General features: G+C 46.6%; 1 protein-coding gene across 1 annotated transcript; it reads right to left on the reverse strand.

Moving 5' to 3' along the window:
* Positions 1–2,051: 2,051 nt before the first annotated feature.
* On the reverse strand, positions 2,052–16,002 carry LOC116519847 (solute carrier family 22 member 6-A-like). The gene is made up of 10 exons (XM_032233910.1): positions 15,293–16,002; positions 11,102–11,205; positions 10,017–10,171; positions 8,328–8,496; positions 7,651–7,774; positions 6,180–6,295; positions 5,845–6,059; positions 5,082–5,190; positions 3,819–4,022; positions 2,052–3,184 (listed from the first exon to the last, which is right to left on the reverse strand). The coding sequence occupies exons 1-10, from the start codon at positions 15,698–15,700 to the stop codon at positions 3,085–3,087; spliced, it is 1,704 nt and encodes a 567-aa protein (XP_032089801.1). The 5' UTR covers positions 15,701–16,002; the 3' UTR covers positions 2,052–3,084.
* Positions 16,003–17,069: the final 1,067 nt, after the last annotated feature.

Here is a 17,069-nt window from a genome sequence, read left to right on the forward strand (position 1 = left end):
TCTTAAAAGTTGCCACAGTTGGACACCTCTGCTTCCCTCAAGCTTTGAGCTTATTCAAATAAGCTGCTTTAAAATCTATTTTGAGTCTCCCATCTCACCAGAGGCAGGGCCTAGAGTGACCCATGTCCCTGCTGCATGCTATTTCTTCCCACTCTGCTGCTACCTGATCCTATGGGACTCAGGGTGTTGAACTTCTCTTGCAGGAACAAACCCACTTTCAATATTTTCCCCCCTTCCCCTTTGGCCCCAATTTGAGGATTTGGTCTTGCTAACAAGTGATGCTTTTCTTAAAAAAACAAAATTAAAAAAAAAATCTGAATCCCCACTCCTATTCCTCTTTCCCCACCAGTGGCAAGGTTTTCTGCAAGACCCCACTTGCAGAAGGAGAGGCCTTTTTTCTGGAATAGGGTTTTTGTGTAATATTATACTTGTAACGTGCCTGATTTTTCTAAGATTGTCTTTAAAACCTACCTCCGACATTCCCCTTCACACGCATCCTTCCACGTCTTCTCCAAAGACGTCTTCTCTTCTTCCATCTTTGCCAAAAGCGAGGGGAGACTCGGGACTGCCAAAGCAAATGGGATCTGCTCTCTCTCTCTGTCTCTCTCTCTCTTTACCTCTCTCTCTGTCTCTCTCTCTCTGTGTCTGTCCGTCCGTCCCCCCCCCCCCCCCTCTCTCTCTGGTGTTGAGTCTGCACACAAGTTCTGGAATTTGTTGATGCGAGGTTGAACTTCGCAAAGGCCTGGGGGCGGGGGCATCTCTCTCCTTGATTCTCCCTACCCTATTTGGCAGGAGAGATCAGCCTTCTTGACTTGGAGCCTCGCTTTTAATTGCTGTGCTGTCTAGGATGATGGGCTGTGGGGCCCAGCCTGCTGGAGGATACCCAATAGTGGAAAGGACAGCGGTGGGTCCTAGTGGGACAGATCTGGCCCACGCCAGGAACAAAGTGACCAGTGGAAGCTTTGATCCAGTCACCTTCAAGAGGACTTGAAACTAGAGGACTAAAAGATTCCCTTATGATTCTTGGGAACTTAGTATATCTCTGAATTATGCGTAGGGGAGAGATATCTATGACTTGTGCACTTACTTGGCTCTGGATTCCCTTTTAGCTGTACTCTTTTTTTAAAAATTCATTTTAATTCTTTTCTCTCTCCATACCCCAGGGAGAGGCAGCAAGGGCTGGCTGTCACCCCCCCCCCCCCCCGCCCCGTGCACCAAACAGAGAGAAAGTTGTAGAAACATTCCCATGGGATGGGGTGGGGTGGGGCGAGGTGGGGTTTACATGTCTCATCCCCAGCTCGGTTGTTAGGTCCTCATTTGAAGCATCACACCTGTGTCTTAAACAAACAAAAAATAGCTACCCAAATAAAAAAACCAAAATGGCTTCTTGGAACCAGTTTTATGGTAGCCTGGCTCTTTGGCTTGGGAGGGTGGGGTGGGGGGGAATAGTGTGTGAATCTGTTCAGCGCTGCGACATTGTGGGGTTTCATGCTCAGGTTAGTTCTGTCGGTTTGCAGGGGTGTGGGAGGTAGGATGGGCTGTAATACCTCATTTCTCTCTCGCTCTCTCATTGTGATGCCCACAAATAGTTGTGCAGCTTCGCAACTCCTCTGCAATGTGTCTGATTGCCCCCCCCCCACGAGTACCCGTTCTCCATTGAGTTGGTTGCTTGTTCTTTTTTCTCCTTCCTTTCCGAGTAATTGATTTGTGCACCCTCTTGATTGGAATTTGGGCTTCCTTTCTTTAAAAATAAAGAAGTAAATATTGAGACTTTCCATACCTTCCCACCAATGTTCCCTCTAATTTTTTTTCAGTGTGTGCGGAAAAGTATAGTGTTTGAGCGGCACATTTTCATGTCTGAGCACCTGAATTGTTTTTAGCCATAATTGCCATCAGAGGAGTTGGGGGGGGGGGGGCAAGGAGGAAAAGGGTCCTCTCCCTCAGACCCCCAGGAAGGAAGGAAGGGAAGAGAGGGAAAGGAAAAGAAATGGGAAAGAAGAAAAGGAAAGGGAGGGGGGATATTTTCAGTCACATTTAAAGAGACACTGGGCTGCAGTTTGAAACTTGTGCGCGGTGTTTTCTTGTTATGTGCACGGCCGCGCAGGTGCGCAGCTTAGAGGGAACACTGCTTCCGACCCCATCTTTTATTCTTGCAGTAGAAGCTGAGATATATTTTGGCTCCCTCCCCTCCTCCCTGATTTTATTTTAAGGCTGTAATAAGCATTAGCGAATAAATACTGCTTTTATTTTCTCCTGTGGTGTCGGTCCAGCAATTGGATGTGGATTTTAATTCTTTTCTTCTAAGCTGCAACAGTTGAGCCACAGAGCTCAGATCAAGGTTGTCTCTAACATGCGGCTGCTATAAGGGAACAGGCAATATTGTTTATTGTCCAGTTTGTTTAAAGCTGGCCAAGCCAGAGAGATCCTCTTCAGCCAGTCTGGGTTTGGAAGAGGGGATTGGCAACACTGGGGTGGGAGGTTGTGGGGGGGGGGGGGCTGTTAAGAGTGATATTTAGGAGATGCATTATTCCAATATTGATTGCAAAAGCTTGGGCAACCTTGATATTTTCACTTTCTAAAAATGTTACAAATAATCCTCGAATCGAGCCCAACGTTTCTGTTAAGTGAGATATTTGTTAAGTGAGTTTCGCCCCATTTTATGGATTTTCTTAGCCCGGTTGTTAAGTGAATCAGGCTTCCCCCTTGACTTCCCTTTGTTATGAGGTGATCGCAAAAGGTGGTCGTTCGTTCAGAATTCTAAAATCATATTTTAGTGCGAATTGAGTCCCAACTATGGCTATAAGTCAAGAAAACACCTGTATAACTTTGAAATGTCACTAAATGAATGATTTGTATGTTGCGGACTACTTGCATATTAGCACATTCTTAGAGATGGGACTTAGTCCAGTCGTCAAAATATCAGAGAGGCATGACTACAATTTTCAACAATTCTTATTCATTTATTTGGTTGATTTTTTTTTAAATCTGGAAATCCAACCTCCCACCCAAAGGCAAAAAAAAAATAAGACAATTAAACACATCTAATGAACTTGCAGTAAGTTCTGATTCCTTGTTTTCCCCATTTTAGCAAATTTCGCCATCCAGGGTTTTCTTTTGCTCCAATTTCTGGAGCAAAACTGGTTCTTGGCTCTGACGGGTAAGGGACTGTCTCTCCGGGGTTATTCTGGAATATTTAAAAACAAGCAGAAATTTCAGGAGATGCTTTTAAATTGAGTGTACTCCCTCTCCCAGAATTCCCCAGCGAGCGATTTGGAGAGCCAGTTTACTCTCTGGAAATTAATAGTATGGGGGTAAGACACCCCTAACATCCTTGGGGTGTGTTCTGTTAAGATACAGCCTGTTGTGCTTTAAAATGGCTTCTACTGTACTGTCGTAAAATGGCTTCTACTGTACAGCGTAGTGGAGTTGGCATGGTAGCGGCTTAACAGTCCTCCACAAGGGGGCTCCCTCTGATAAGGTGGAAAATCCAACATTAGGCATTACGTTTGGTCCAAGATTATTTTTGAGGACAAATGAGGATTTTTGAGGATTAGGATAAATGAATACCCGGGCAACGCCATGTTATCAGCTAGTTATTCATAAAAATAATAAAGGTAGGATACGAATAAAATATATTAACTAACTCCCAGAATTCCCTATAACCCCCAGAATTCTCCAGCTTGCATAGGGATTCTGGGAATTGAAGTCAAAATTTGAGAAACCCAGCTCTCCTCATTCCTGGACCCTACTCCAACACCTCCCCCCCCCCAAGCCCTATTGGCATCACACTTGCTTTTCTGAGTGTGCAAGAAACTCACCTCCCTTCCACCTCGTCTATAGTATCAGGAAGCGGCACGTTGAGGGTCTCGGGCAGGAAGACGGCGGCAATACCCGAGAGGATGGGGGCCGTCCCGTAGATGAGTGATGGAAGATAGGAACAATGTTCACCCGTCATTTTGATCATGGGTGCCACAATGCCACCCACACGGGCCAGGGTGCTCCCGAGCCCCATCCCGGTTTGTCTGCAACAGTAACAAACCGCCTTTGAAGGACAGAAGGCACAAACCGATGAAAGGAAAAATAAATAGCTGAATTTTCACTCCGGCCTGCCTTTTAGGAATGTTTGATCTTGGCTTGTTGTGGGTTTCCGCCTTGCCCTTATGGGGGCAGCATCCCCACTGTGGGCAGCATCCCCACAGTCGTGTGATCAAAATTCAGGTACGGGTAGTCCTCGGCTTACGACCTCGATCGAGCTCAAATTTGATGCTGTTAAGCGCGACGTTTTGCCAAGGGAGTTTTGCCCCGTTTTACAATCTATCTTGCCACATTTGTTAAGGGAATCACTGCAGTTGGAAAGTTAATAACACGGTTGTTAAGTGAATCTGGCTTCCCACATTGACTTTGCTTGTTGGAAGGTCGCAAAAGGGAATCGCATGACCCCAGGATGCTACAACTGTCGTAAATATGAAGCAGTTGCCAAGCATTTGAATTTTTGATCACATGACCAGAGAGATTCTGCAAAATGTGCCATAAGTAACATTTACAGTGCTGTTGTAACTGAGCGGTCACTAAACGGACTGTTGTAAGTCAAGGACTACCTGTATTTATGAAGCAGCCTGTATTTACGATGTGTGCCATGTCTCGTGATTGTCATTTGAGACTTTCCCAGCCAGATTCCGACAACCAAAATCAGTGTGGCAATCCAGATTCGCTGAACAACTGCAGACTTGCTTAACAACGGTGGTAAAAAAAAGGGTCATTAAGCTCCCTTAACCGTCTTGCTCTGCGATGGAAATTCTGGTCCCGACTCTGGTTATACGTCGAGATCTACCTGTATAACTTCTCATTCCTGGCCGTGGGTTCAAATTCTCACCACCTGCCTCGAATTCACATTTTAAGAGATTGGTTTTGCTGATTTTTCACTCCTGGTTCTGCACCAGGTATGTGATAGTGCAAACTTGACTCAAAGAGGGAATAATTTGGCCACTTGGATCATACAACAGAAAACATCGAAGTGCTGTTATGAAGACTTGAAAACCAGTCGAGGGTTCAAGAGCCTCGGAGGTATTAGGGCGACATACCTGATCACTGTGGGGTACAGTTCTCCCGTGTACAGGTACAGACAGTTGAAAGAAGACGCGAGGCATCCCTTGCCAAGCACAGCCAAAAACGTTCTCAGTGTCCGTAAATCTTCGGTCGGGTGAAAACAGCAGAGGAGGGGGAAAAAAAGGGGAGATGAAAACAGGAATGCCCGGACACTCCATGCTAAAACAAATTCTATACTGTCAAAATTGGAAAGTAGGAGCCACAATACATTTTTACAGCAGGGGTATCCAACCTCGGTAATTTGAAGACTTGTGGACTTCAACTCCCAGACTCCCCCAGCCAGCATGCTTTAAAATGGGTGGACTTCAACTCCCAGAATCCCCCAACTGGCATGCTTTAAGGGGGGGGGTCAACTCCCAGAATTCCCCAGCTGACATTCTTTCAGATGGATGGACTTCAACTCCCAGAATTCTGAGACTTGACATCGACATGGCTTAAAGTTGCCAAAGTTGGATAACCTGTTTCAGGATAAGCCTTAATTTAAATTTAACAAAATGTCCCTCTTGTTAAAACGGTGCCTTTTTTATTTTAGCTTTTGCTAACAACCCAGTTTTGCAAAAGGAGGCTGATAACAGCACTGCTTACAGTATATCTGGAAATTCCAGTTCCACTTGCCGTCATAACCCAAGGACTAGCTCTGTTCTTTGTGAGCTGGTGGCATTCAAGTCACATTAATTTTGGGCCCAGGGAGCTAAAAATGGCTTCCCTCGGCACCTGAACCAACTTCAGATGATTCACCTGAGGGTACCAAGATATTGACCAAAATGGCCAGCCCGGCCAAGATAACAGATGAAGCCTGTGTGGCCCTCCTTCCGATGTAACTCATGCCGATGGCCGAGCCCAGCTTGGCAGGGATATCAATAGTACCAAAGGCCACCTGGATGAGGTAGATGCTGAAGCCGAAATGTTGGAGGTCCATCGCCAGGCCGTAGTAAGCGAAACTGGTTGCAAACCTAAAAAAATTAATTGGAATCTTCGTGAATCTTGTAGAAGTTGACACTCAGGTTTCTAGTCCTCATGGCAGCTCCGAGAACGAGGTCGTTAGAGAAGGAAGGGTGCCCACTGAAACGTACCACACGCTGGAAATGCAGCAGGAGATCCGGCGTACCGTGGGCGTCCGGGCCAAGGAGGCGAAGGTGTAGGACGACTGGGCCAACGTCATTTCCTTCTGCATGCTGGATTTCAAGACCTAACACCCAACAACAAAGGGGAGAAGCGAGTGCCACAACCAGTGTTTTGCTCAGCGTCTCTTGCCATTTGGAGTATTTTCTCGTAAGGTTCTATCTCATTTGGCCCCATGGAACTGGCTTTTAAATTTTTGTTCGAAAGACCCAGCCCCTGTTATCCCTTCCCATAAGGACCTTGGCTCTGGAACCAGATCCACCAGGAGAAATTCGGTTGGGATTCTCAAAACGATGTCAACCCCTATAAGATCCCACCAAATAGGAATCTGCTAGCTTTCAAAACCGAGGGACTGACTCAGCAAATGTGCCACTCAGACTAAACCAAGAGTGTCCAACCTCGGCGACTTTTAAGACCTGCCAGAATTCCCCAGCCACGCATCCCTAAAGATCCTGCTCTCGGAGCAACCATAAGGACTAGAAACTTGGGTGTTTCTACAGGGTGGCTAATTATTAGGAGATTAATTATTACCTGGGTTTTAGGTTTTGCAACCAGGTTTGTTTACGATGGCATGGCCATGAACTTCCAGCATTTTGGGGAATTTGGGGAGTTGAAGTTCACAGGTCTTAAAAGTCGGCGAGGTTTGGCACCCCGGACTAAATCGTCAAACCTTAAACTGGTTTCTTTCAAACTGAAGTTCGGAAGCCTCCCATTTCTAAAAGACGCAGTTCCCACCATCAAATAGGAACTGACGATTTCCACGAGAGTATTCTGACCTAGGCTTCTCAAAAGCAGGAAGCCGACTCCTCATCCTGATAAAACCCCTTTTATTTAGTTTAATTCCTCTCCAGCAAAGTCCTGGCCATCAGTCTTTTCAAGAGATTTCACAACTAAAGACTTTTATCAGGCTTGGAGAGCTGGCAGGCAGATATCTTCCAAACGCCATGCTGTAGCAGCAATTACTTGGCAAGAAGTCAGGAACAGATCTTCACTCTGATGAATGGAACTCCTGCAAGCTCCACTCCCCTTTTGCTCCTCTTTTATTCCCTATGGGAGGGGCCATTCACCGTCCACCTGTGGCCTTACTCCCAAGTCGACCCCTGTTCTTTAGCTCTTCCCTTCATGTCTGGCAACTCTGCGCATGCGCACACTGGGAACAGGCTCCAGCTGTTCCTCTGCCTCACTGATGTCTGACTCTGAAGGCAGCTGATAACTGTTGGATGGCTCTGCTCCCCTCTCTGCCTCCGACACAGAGCCCTCATCAGAGCCTTCCCCAGACTCCAGGACTGGCCCAGGTTCCTCCCCAACCCTCCTCACTCTCCGAATCTGCTGCCAGATCCACTGTCCGCTGACGGGCCACAACAAAGAGCATCAACCATCAACCCCACTAATCTATATTTACTTTGCTCTATCCCTTCGTACCTCGGTGCTGAGTTTTTCTCCTTCGTCTTTCTTCCCATTCAGCTGAGCCACCTTCTTCAACACGTCGACTGCCTGTTCTGCTTTACCGGACAGCACCAGCCACCGGGCCGATTCTGCAAACCACCTGTGTGAAAAAAAAACCATTCTGGTGACTTTGGAAAGACCTAGCTTCTTCCACCAGAAACAGGCCGCTTCAACTAGATCGGGGTACCCTCCCCTCTCTGGGCCACCACATCACAAAATTGGGGGACCGCTCAACCGTCCATTTAGCGACTGTTCAAAATGGCTTCGGAACCAGGAGCGGAAAACGAGCAAAATCAATCTCTAAAATGTAAATTTGTGGCGGTGAGGAGGTGAGATTTGAATCCAGGGCCAGGAATAACAGCTTTCAACTTATAAACCGTTCAAAATGACAACGGCGCTGATAAACGTGACTTGTGACCCGTTTTTTTCACATTTAACGGCCATTGCAGCATCCCACATGATCAAAATTCAGACCCTTTGACAACTGACTCATATTCATGACGGGTTTCCAGTGTCCCGTGATCCACTTTTGCGTCCTTCTGACCATCCGAGTCAACGGGGAAGCCAGTTTCATTTTACAACCAGGTTGCTAACTTGACAACTGCAGTGATTCTCTTAACAATAAGGTTTTTAGGGAAGGCCTCCTTGCTCACCACGAGTATATGAAGAAAATGAAGAACGGCATGGATGCGGTGAATTGTAACTGGCGCCAATCTGGAAGCGCGTATGCCAGACCAGGAAGGATGATTTGCCCAAAGGTGGCAGAATACCCCACCAGTGTGCCAGCAATGGTGCGGGTGTTGGTGGGTACCCATTCCAGGACTAGTGCAAAGGAAGAAGAAAGCATGGGCATTAATCTTGTTAGTTTACACCTTGTTTTCTCAAGGTTGACCACATTAAGATGGGTGGACTTCAACTCCCAGAATTCCCCAGCCAGCCAGCAGGCTTCTGGGAGTTGAAGACCATGCGTGCAGGTGGAGGAACTCTGGGAGTTGAAGCCCACTCTTCTTAAAGCATGGCTGGCTGGGGAATTCCAGGAGTTGAAGTCCTCTTGAAGCTGTCAACCTTGAGAAAACTTGATTCAAGTTGTGCTAAGATGTCTGCTTTATTAAATTGGAACTTTAAGGATTGTTTTGCCTTGGACTCTGATTTAATTCTACATGATACTTGGAACGCTGACACACTACTGATTTCCAAATTGGTTGCCACCTTACCTCCAACCCAAGGCTCCTCTCCTCCAACATTAAAACCCCTTTTCTCTGCGAGCAATAATACCTTGCTCCATACCATGGGGAAAAAAAAGTCTTTTTCAGTCATTCCTGAATAATGCAAAAGTGGCCAGAGAGCGTACAACAGCACCACATGGTGCCTTTTCCCTAACTTCAATTGGCAATCCAAGAGACACTGAGGTTCTGCTTGCATCATTTCCTTCCCTGGCTCTGAGGGAGCGTGATGTGTCCCCCCCGCTCAATTATTCCTGCAATCTCTGCAGGTCATATGACCTGTTGTTCCCAGTGGGTCTTAATCAAATTAAGAGTCAGGTATGGCAAACCGCAGAGATAAATATTTGGATAGGTCGACAGCACGCTGGGGACCAAACATTGCTTGAGGAGTGAGGAATGCGCAAAATTGCAAGCCTGCAAAATAACCTTTGGCATCCCCCCTCCTCACGAGCTGTTTGCTCCCGACAGCAGTCTGTCAGGCCCGAATCCAACCTGGTCTTCAACTCCCAGAATTCCCTATCCAGCAAGTTTTGAAATGCGTGGACTTCAACTCCCAGCATGCTGGTTGGGGGATTCTGGGAAAATCTATTTCAAAAGTTTCAGTTAACTTTGTGATATGTGGACTTCCAACTCCCAGAATTCCCTAGCCAGCAAATTTTGAAATGCGTGGACTTCAACTCCCAGCATGCTGGTTGGGGAATCCTGGGAAAATCTATTTTAAAAGTTTCTGCTAACTTTAAGATACGTGGACTTCAACTCCCAGCATTTCCCAGCTGCATGCTGGGAGTTGAAGTCCATACATTTGAAAACTTGCTGGCTGGGGAATTCTGGGAGTTGAAGTCCACGTATGGCTGGCTGGGAAATTCTGGGAACTGGAATCCATCCATCTTAAAAGTGACTGGGAAACCCTTGTTTAGGCTGCAAACTCTTAAAAGTGGCCTTTAATACTCTGGAATCCTGTAAATATCTTGTTTTTCCCATCCTGACCATTTCTCTCCCTCCCCCTCCCGAGCTGGTTTTGTTTAACAGATGTTTAACATTGATAGAATTAGAAGGGACCTTGTAGGTCATCTAGTCCAACCCCCCCACCCACGCTTGACCAACTTCCTCCCCTCTTACCTAAAGACATGCAGTTGAGGACAATGCCAGAGAGCGCCATGCCAACCAGGAATCGGAAGGCACAGTAGGCTGCATAATTGGGAGCAAAAGCCGTGCACACCCCCGAAACAGCCATCTGGAGGTAGGACCAAGTTAAGATTGCTTTGCGGCCGAACCTGCGGCACAGAATTCTGCGTCAATCCATGGGAACCATTTCCTCCTCTTCAGAGGTTGCAGTCATAATAGGTATATTGATATTATTAGCAGTGGTTCTGATCTAGGCTTCCTCAAAAAGCAGGAGGCAGAGTCCTGGTCCCGACAAAACCCTTTTTATTAAACGAATGTGAATTCCTCTCATTCACCTTCAGCCAAGGCCTGGCAAACAATCTTTCAAAGGAGTATTTATGACCACAGACCTTATCTATCTTGGAAAGCTGCCATGTCAATATTTTCCGAATGCAAGGAAAGACTGGGCAGAGTTTCTGAGATTCAGGGACAGATCTCCACACTCCTGAAACGAATCTAATGACCGAACAAACGGATTGTTTCCTGCAAAAGCCCACTCCCCTTTCGCTCCTCTTTTATGTCCTATGGGAGGGGCCATTCATCTTCCACCTGTGGAATCTTAACTTGATCTCTCTCTTGGTCCTCTCTCTTCTTTTTCTTTTTTCCCTTTTTCTTTTTTCTCTTTTTTCCCCTTTCCCCTTTTCTTTTTCCTTTCCTTTTTTCTTTTTCCTTTCCCTTCCTTTCCTTTCCTTTTCCTTTTTCTCTTTCTCTTTCCCTTCCATTTCTTTTCATTTTTTTCCTCACCTTTTCTCTTTCTTTCTCTTACTTTTTCATTTCTCTTTCCTTTCTCTTTCCCTTTCCCTTTTTTTCTTTTTCCTCTTTCCCTTTCCCTTTCTCTTACTCCTTCTCTTTTATGAGAGGCCACAATTACTCCCGCAGAGAGGCAGGGGAGAAGGCTGAGGCCAAGAGAGTGACTTCCACAAACTTAGAGGGGCAGGATTGGTGGCAGAAGTGGGATACGTACTAATCCATCATTGTTGCATTCCCCAGTTTCTGGCTATGTTCACCTTCAATGCATGGCTCTGCTTATAAACACCCACCTGTCTGCTAAGCTCCCAAGTATAAGAGCACCAGCAAGAACTCCTCCCATGTAAATGGACTGGGCCATCTGTCTCCGCGTCTTCCGGTTGCAAACCAGGTCCCACTGGTGGAAGGGAAAACAGTTAGAGAAAAGAGAGAGAGAGACAAGAGACACAGAGAGAGTGGGGGAAGAGAGAGGGAAGGGAAAAGATGAGAGGGAGGGAGGGAGGGAAAGAGATGAAACAGAAAGAGACGGACAGAGATGGAGGGAGGGAAAGAGACAAGAAAGAGGGTGGGAAAGAGACAAGAGAGAGACAGGAGGAGAGAAAGAGACAAGGAAGATGGAGAGGAAGAGGCAGAGAGGAGGGGAAGAGAGACAGAGGCAGGGAGGAAGGGGGAAAGAGAGACGAGACACAGAGAGGGAGGGAAAGAGATGAAACAAAGACAGATGGAGGGAGGAAAACAGACGAGATGGAGGGAAAGAGACAAGAAAGAGAGGGAGGGAAAGAGATGAGAGACAGAAGGAGGGAAAGAGACAAGGAAGATGGAGGGAAAGAGATGAGAGAGATAGGGAGGGAAAGACAGACAGGGAAGGAAAGAGGGAGGGGAGGAAAGATGAAGAGGGAGGGGAAAGAGGGAGGGAAAGGGATGAGACAGAAAGACAGACAAATGGAGGGAGGGAAAGAGAGACATGAAAGATGGAGGGAAAGTGATAAGAGAGACAGAGGGAGGGAAAGATAGAGAAACAAGACACGGAGAGACGGGGGAAAGGGAGGGAGGGAAAGAGATGGAAAGAGGGTGGGAAAAGAGGTAGGGAAAGAGACAAGACACAGACAGACAGAGGGAGGCAAAAAGACGGAGGGAGGGAAAGAGACGAGACAGACACAGAGGGGGGAAAGAGAGAGGGAGGGAAGGAGAGAGGGGGGGAGAGAGGTTGTAAGCTCCTTGGGGATGAGAAGAATTGCTGCAGAACTGAGTTTCCTGAAGTGGACCACTAGACTCCTAAACAACTTTAAAAAACAATCTGATAAAAATAAGTCAATCAAAAGAGCAACATGCAAACAAAAGCAAATAAAACACCCCCCCCCCAAGGAGCAAAACAAAATTAACCTTTAATTTGTGCACATTGTGCAATGGACTGCTAACCCTCCCTCGCAGGATTGTTGTGCCAGGGAAACTGGGAGGAGGGAACACTTGAACTCCCGAGCTCAAGGCGGGATGTCAATCAGGGGTCTCCAAATTTGGCATTTCCCTGTGGACTTCAACCCCCAGAATTCCCCAGTCGGCATTAAGTGAAAGCTCTGGGGGTCATTCTAGATCAAGAGATCTCCAATCTTGGCGGCTTGAAGCCTTGTGGACTTCAACTCCCAGAATCCCTCTTTTGTAAATCAAAGACTACCTGTAATTCATCCAGGGCTGAATCTAAGCCCTCCCTGGGTTAACTGGCGGAGTCTATTTCTCCTCTTCCTCCTTCCCGTGATCTAATCTAAGTCATTCCTTGCATCCATGCTGGCTGAGGAATTCTGGGAGTTGAAGTCTGCAAGTCTTTTTTTTTTAATTGAAAATTTTAGGGGAAAAAAACTTTTACAAATGTTTACCTCCCCCCCCTGCCCTCACCACTCAACCCCCCCCCCCAATCTCCCCCCCCCCACTTCCCAGAACCAATACAGGGTATAAATCTTTAACAAATATATTCTAAAATGAACTTAAAGAAAGTTAGTATCATCTTTCATTTGAGCTTTAACTCCTCTTTGCTAGGCTAGCTCTAAACAGATTATATCATTCCTTGTTTCTTCAGTCATAAATTATCTGGAATTTCTTAGTCCCATATTTATTTTGAGTATAGTCAATCCATCTTCTCCACTCCAGCTTATATCTCTCGTTTGAATGGTCCTTGGGATATGCTGATATTTTAGCCATCTCAGCTAGGTTTGTGAAGTCTGCAAGTCTTAAAAGTCACCCAAAGTTTTGGAGATCCCCCCCGGATCTAGCCCGCCAATAAAATCAAGACAGCCTCAGGGGCATTAACTTGTGAGGGAATGACTGATGTCCTCGATTTGCAGGCAGCCCAGAGTCACTTTGGAAAGCGCCACAGGCGTCCACATAAATTTAATAAATATATTTCAAAGAACTGCTGGTGTTTTGCAACAATTGCAATGTATCCAAAGTAGAAACAACGGGGGGGGGGGGGGGAAAGGCTACAAAAACACAAACTTACTTAAACAATAGGAAGGGGAGGGGGAAACAACATAGGAAGATAGGAGCAGAAAAATTCATTTAATAGAACAATAGAGTTGGAAGGGGCCTTGGAGGTCTTCTAGTCCAACCCCCTGATTTAACAGGAGACCCTATAGCATTTCAGACAAACTTGTCCAATCTCTTCTTTAAAAACCTTCTAGGAAGGAAGGAGGAAAGGAGAAATGAGAAAGAGGAGGAAGAAGAGGGAGAAGGAGGAAAAGGAAGGAAGGAAGGAAGGACAGACTTAGAAGGGACCTTGGAGGTCTTCTAGCCCTCAAGCAGGAAACCCTATGCCATTTTCAGACAAACGGCTGTCCAATCTCTTCTTTAAAACCTTCTAGGAAAGAAGGAAGGAGAAATTTGAGAAGGAGGAGGAAGGGGGAGAAGGAGGAGAAGGAAGGAAGGAAGGATAAAGAGGAGGAGAAGAAAGGAAGGAGAAAAAGAGAAGGAAGGAAGGAAGGAAGGACAAACAGAGTTAGAAGGGACCTGGGAGGTCTTCTAGTCCAACCCCTTACGCAGGCAGGAAACCCTATGCCCATTTCAGACAAATGGCTATCCAATCTCTTCTTTAAAACCTCCAGTGATGGGAGCACCCACAACTTCTGGAGACAAATTGTTCCAGGGCTGAATAATCTATTCAGGGTTACATCTAAACCCTCTCTGGATTAGCTGGTAGAATCTCTTCTCTTTCTCCTTCACATGATCTTCTAACTTCACTCCTTGCATCCTAGTTAAGGATGTTCGGTGAACTCCACATCCATCTCATTCAGCTCTGAGACTGAATGCCTGTTAAAAACATAGGGGGTTTTTTGTGTGTAAATTCTTCGACTGACTAGAAAGAGAACAGGATAAATGGGTTAAATACCATTGCTCCCTTCCTAGTCAATTTCAGCAATTAGTGGGGGGGGGGGGGATTGCATAAAGTCCCTGATTCTTACAATAAAGCCATCATACATACACACCAAGATAACTTTGACTGGAAGTTTTTAAGAAGTGATTGGACAGAGATTTGTCCAGAATGATAGAGGGGATGCTACAGAGAGGAGGGGGATCAAGCTATTCTCCAAAGCACCTGAAGGCCAGACAAGGAATAATGGATGGAAACCGACCAAGGAGAGATTCAACCTGGAAATAAGGAGGAATTTTCGGACAGGGAGAACCATCAACCCATGGAACAGAAGTTGCCTTGGGACGTTGTGGGAGCTTCATCCCTGGAGGCTTTCAAGAAGAGACTGGGCTGCCATCTGTCGGAAATGGTGTAGGGTAGGGGGGGTTGGACTAGATGACCTACAAGGTCCCTTCCAACTCTGTTAATCTGTTATTATTCTGTTACTCAGGAGTTGTGGGAGCTTCATCCCTGGAGGCTTTCAAGAAGAGACTGGACTGCCCTCTGTCAGAAATGGTGTATAGTCTCCTACTCGGGCAGGGGGTTGGACTAGATGACCTACAAGGTCCCTTCCGACTCTCTTCATCTAATCCAAGTCAAGCCTTGGATGCTGGAGCAAGGGGCTGGACTAGAAACCTCCCAAGCTCCTTTCCAACACTTTCATTCTTTGTTCTGTACACTTGGCATGGAGGAAGGGAAAAAAGGAAGAAAGTTTCTGCCAGAATCTTGGTTTTTACAATCCTAGTCTTATACATGTTGATTTTCTCTCTCCCTGCCCCTACAAAAATTGCGGTCACCTCCCTCTGTGGAAGCTTCCTTTGCAACCATGGGGGTGTGGGGGACATTTTGGAGTTCCCTTCCAACCCATCGAGTCCTGGAGAAGGTTCAAAACGCGGGCTTACTTCTGAGAATGCAATCTCTCCCCCCTTCCAAAATTTAGCGACCCACAAAAGATAACTCAACACTTTGGAGGCTGGATTTTCACAGGGGTTCAAAACTGGACTTCTAAACCTCAACAAAACCCAAACCCAATTGTCGTTCTACACACACACACACACACACTATACCACCACCTCTGCCCTCTCACCTCCATAATGATGGTGTTTGCGAAGATGCTTCGGTCATAAACCCATCCATCCTTGCACGGTTCGGTCGCCGTGCCCGTGCCGTTGCCACCAACTTCGGCGCTGGCATTCAGTGGAGGCCCCTCGGGGGCCACAAACCGGAGGCATTTCTCGGGTTGCCCGCTGGCATCTTTGGGAATCCCCCAGAGGTCTTCCTCGCCAGTTGGCATTTGAGTCCGGTTGGGACGGGCATCGGTGCCGTTGTTGTGCACTAGCCTGACCCGGCAATGGTGGTCGGGTATCCCGGCTGAAAAATTCTGGAGCAGATTATGGGTGGCCGTTAATAAAATCGGGATCACCAGCAAGGTGACTTGCAGGATCTGGAAGCGGCCCATGCCCCCGATCTGATCCAGGAGCTCGGCGAACGTCATGGCGGAAACGAAGTGCTTCGGAAAGCCAGAAATGAGGACTTCCAAAGTTAGGAATTCATCGGCGTCGCGGGCCAGATTCTCCGGAAATCATGCCAGCTCCATCCAGCCTTTCTCTGGCACTGGAGAGAAGGAAGAATAAAAAACACAAAACGACAACAACTTTCCCCTTCTGAATTCAGGCTCAGCATCTTGAAAAAGTTATTCCCAGGCCTGCTTTGGCGGCCAGTGAAAACATTGCTGGAGGGGACCAGGCGGGTGAAGGAATTAAAAGGACGGAGGCCATGGGGGCAACCTGGGGTTGCAAAATCTGAGCCGGGCACCCCCAGCCGAGCCGGCCTTTTTCCTTCCTCTCCCAAAACCATCTGCGTGTTGGGGGGGGGGTTGTTTTTGAGGATGCTTCGGTGTGAACTGTGATCTTGGGAGGGGTGCTTGCAAAAGATTGTGCAGCCCCCCCCCTTGTTTTCTCTCCTGGGGGTGGGATTACACAAGACCTAATCACCGAGTTCAAGGTCCCAAGGTTTTGGGAAGGATTAGCCGAGAGCGGAAAATACAGCCATTCATGAAAATGGGAGCAGGATACGGCTTGTGTGTGTGTGTGTCTCTGTGTGTGTTGTGTAGGGGTGAATATTAGGCAGGAGGGGGTGGGAGAAGAGAACGCAAAGCTGGCAAGGCTGCTTTGGCTAGGAGAAATGTGCTTTGTGTGTGTGTGTTTTGTGGGGCTTGTCCTGAGTTCACACAATTTTTTTCTTTTTCTTTTTTGCAAGGAAGGGAATCCAAGCAGTTGTCAGCCAGCGAAGAAAAAGAGGGTAAAAAAAAAAGACCATTTATATTCATTAAATTATTCCTCCTGCTCCGTGGAAGTGGGGACTTTTAAACTGCAGAAAAAAAATAATTGGCTGGTTCCCGGGATGGGGTAATGAGCTGGTTCCCTCCCCCAGAAAGGAAATTTTTGAAACTAGATGTTGGTGGTTAGATGTTACAGCTCTTCTTTCCCCCCCACCCAAAAAAAATATTCTTTAATGTTAAAAATAAAAGTTGGACACAGTGCGACCGTCCTGGCGTCATCCCCGCCGTACAAAACTAAAGAATAACACGGATATCTTATATACTCCCGCATACATTACTAATGATATGCACTTACTTGACCCTTATAAATGCTACATTTACATGCTATATTAGTACATCTTCTTTCGATTTACACGTCTTGGTTTTTTTAGAAGCTCCGGCTTCTATTCCTCAAATCCAACCATTGGTAAAATCTATTCCAAATCTGTCTCTCCTTTGTTCTGCAATAGCAATAGCAGTTAGACTTATATACCGCTTCATAGGGCTTTCAGCCCTCTCTAAGCGGTTTACAGAGTCAGCACAT

This window comes from Thamnophis elegans, chromosome 17 (assembly GCF_009769535.1).
Source record: "Thamnophis elegans isolate rThaEle1 chromosome 17, rThaEle1.pri, whole genome shotgun sequence".
Classification (NCBI taxonomy): Eukaryota; Metazoa; Chordata; class Lepidosauria; order Squamata; family Colubridae; genus Thamnophis; species Thamnophis elegans.

What these genes read in the sequence shown, in the direction of transcription:
- LOC116519847 (XM_032233910.1), bottom strand. Translation starts at nt 15,700, where the DNA reads ATGACGTTCGCCGAGCTCCTGGATCAGATCGGGGGCATGGGCCGCTTC. An exon ending in CAAACACCATCATTATGGAG is followed by an intron (nt 11,206 to 15,292) that starts GTGAGAGGGCAG and finishes CCCTTCCACCAG; the next exon opens with TGGGACCTGGTTTGCAACCG. An exon ending in CAATATCTTGGTACCCTCAG is followed by an intron (nt 5,191 to 5,844) that starts GTGAATCATCTG and finishes ACCCGACCGAAG; the next exon opens with ATTTACGGACACTGAGAACG.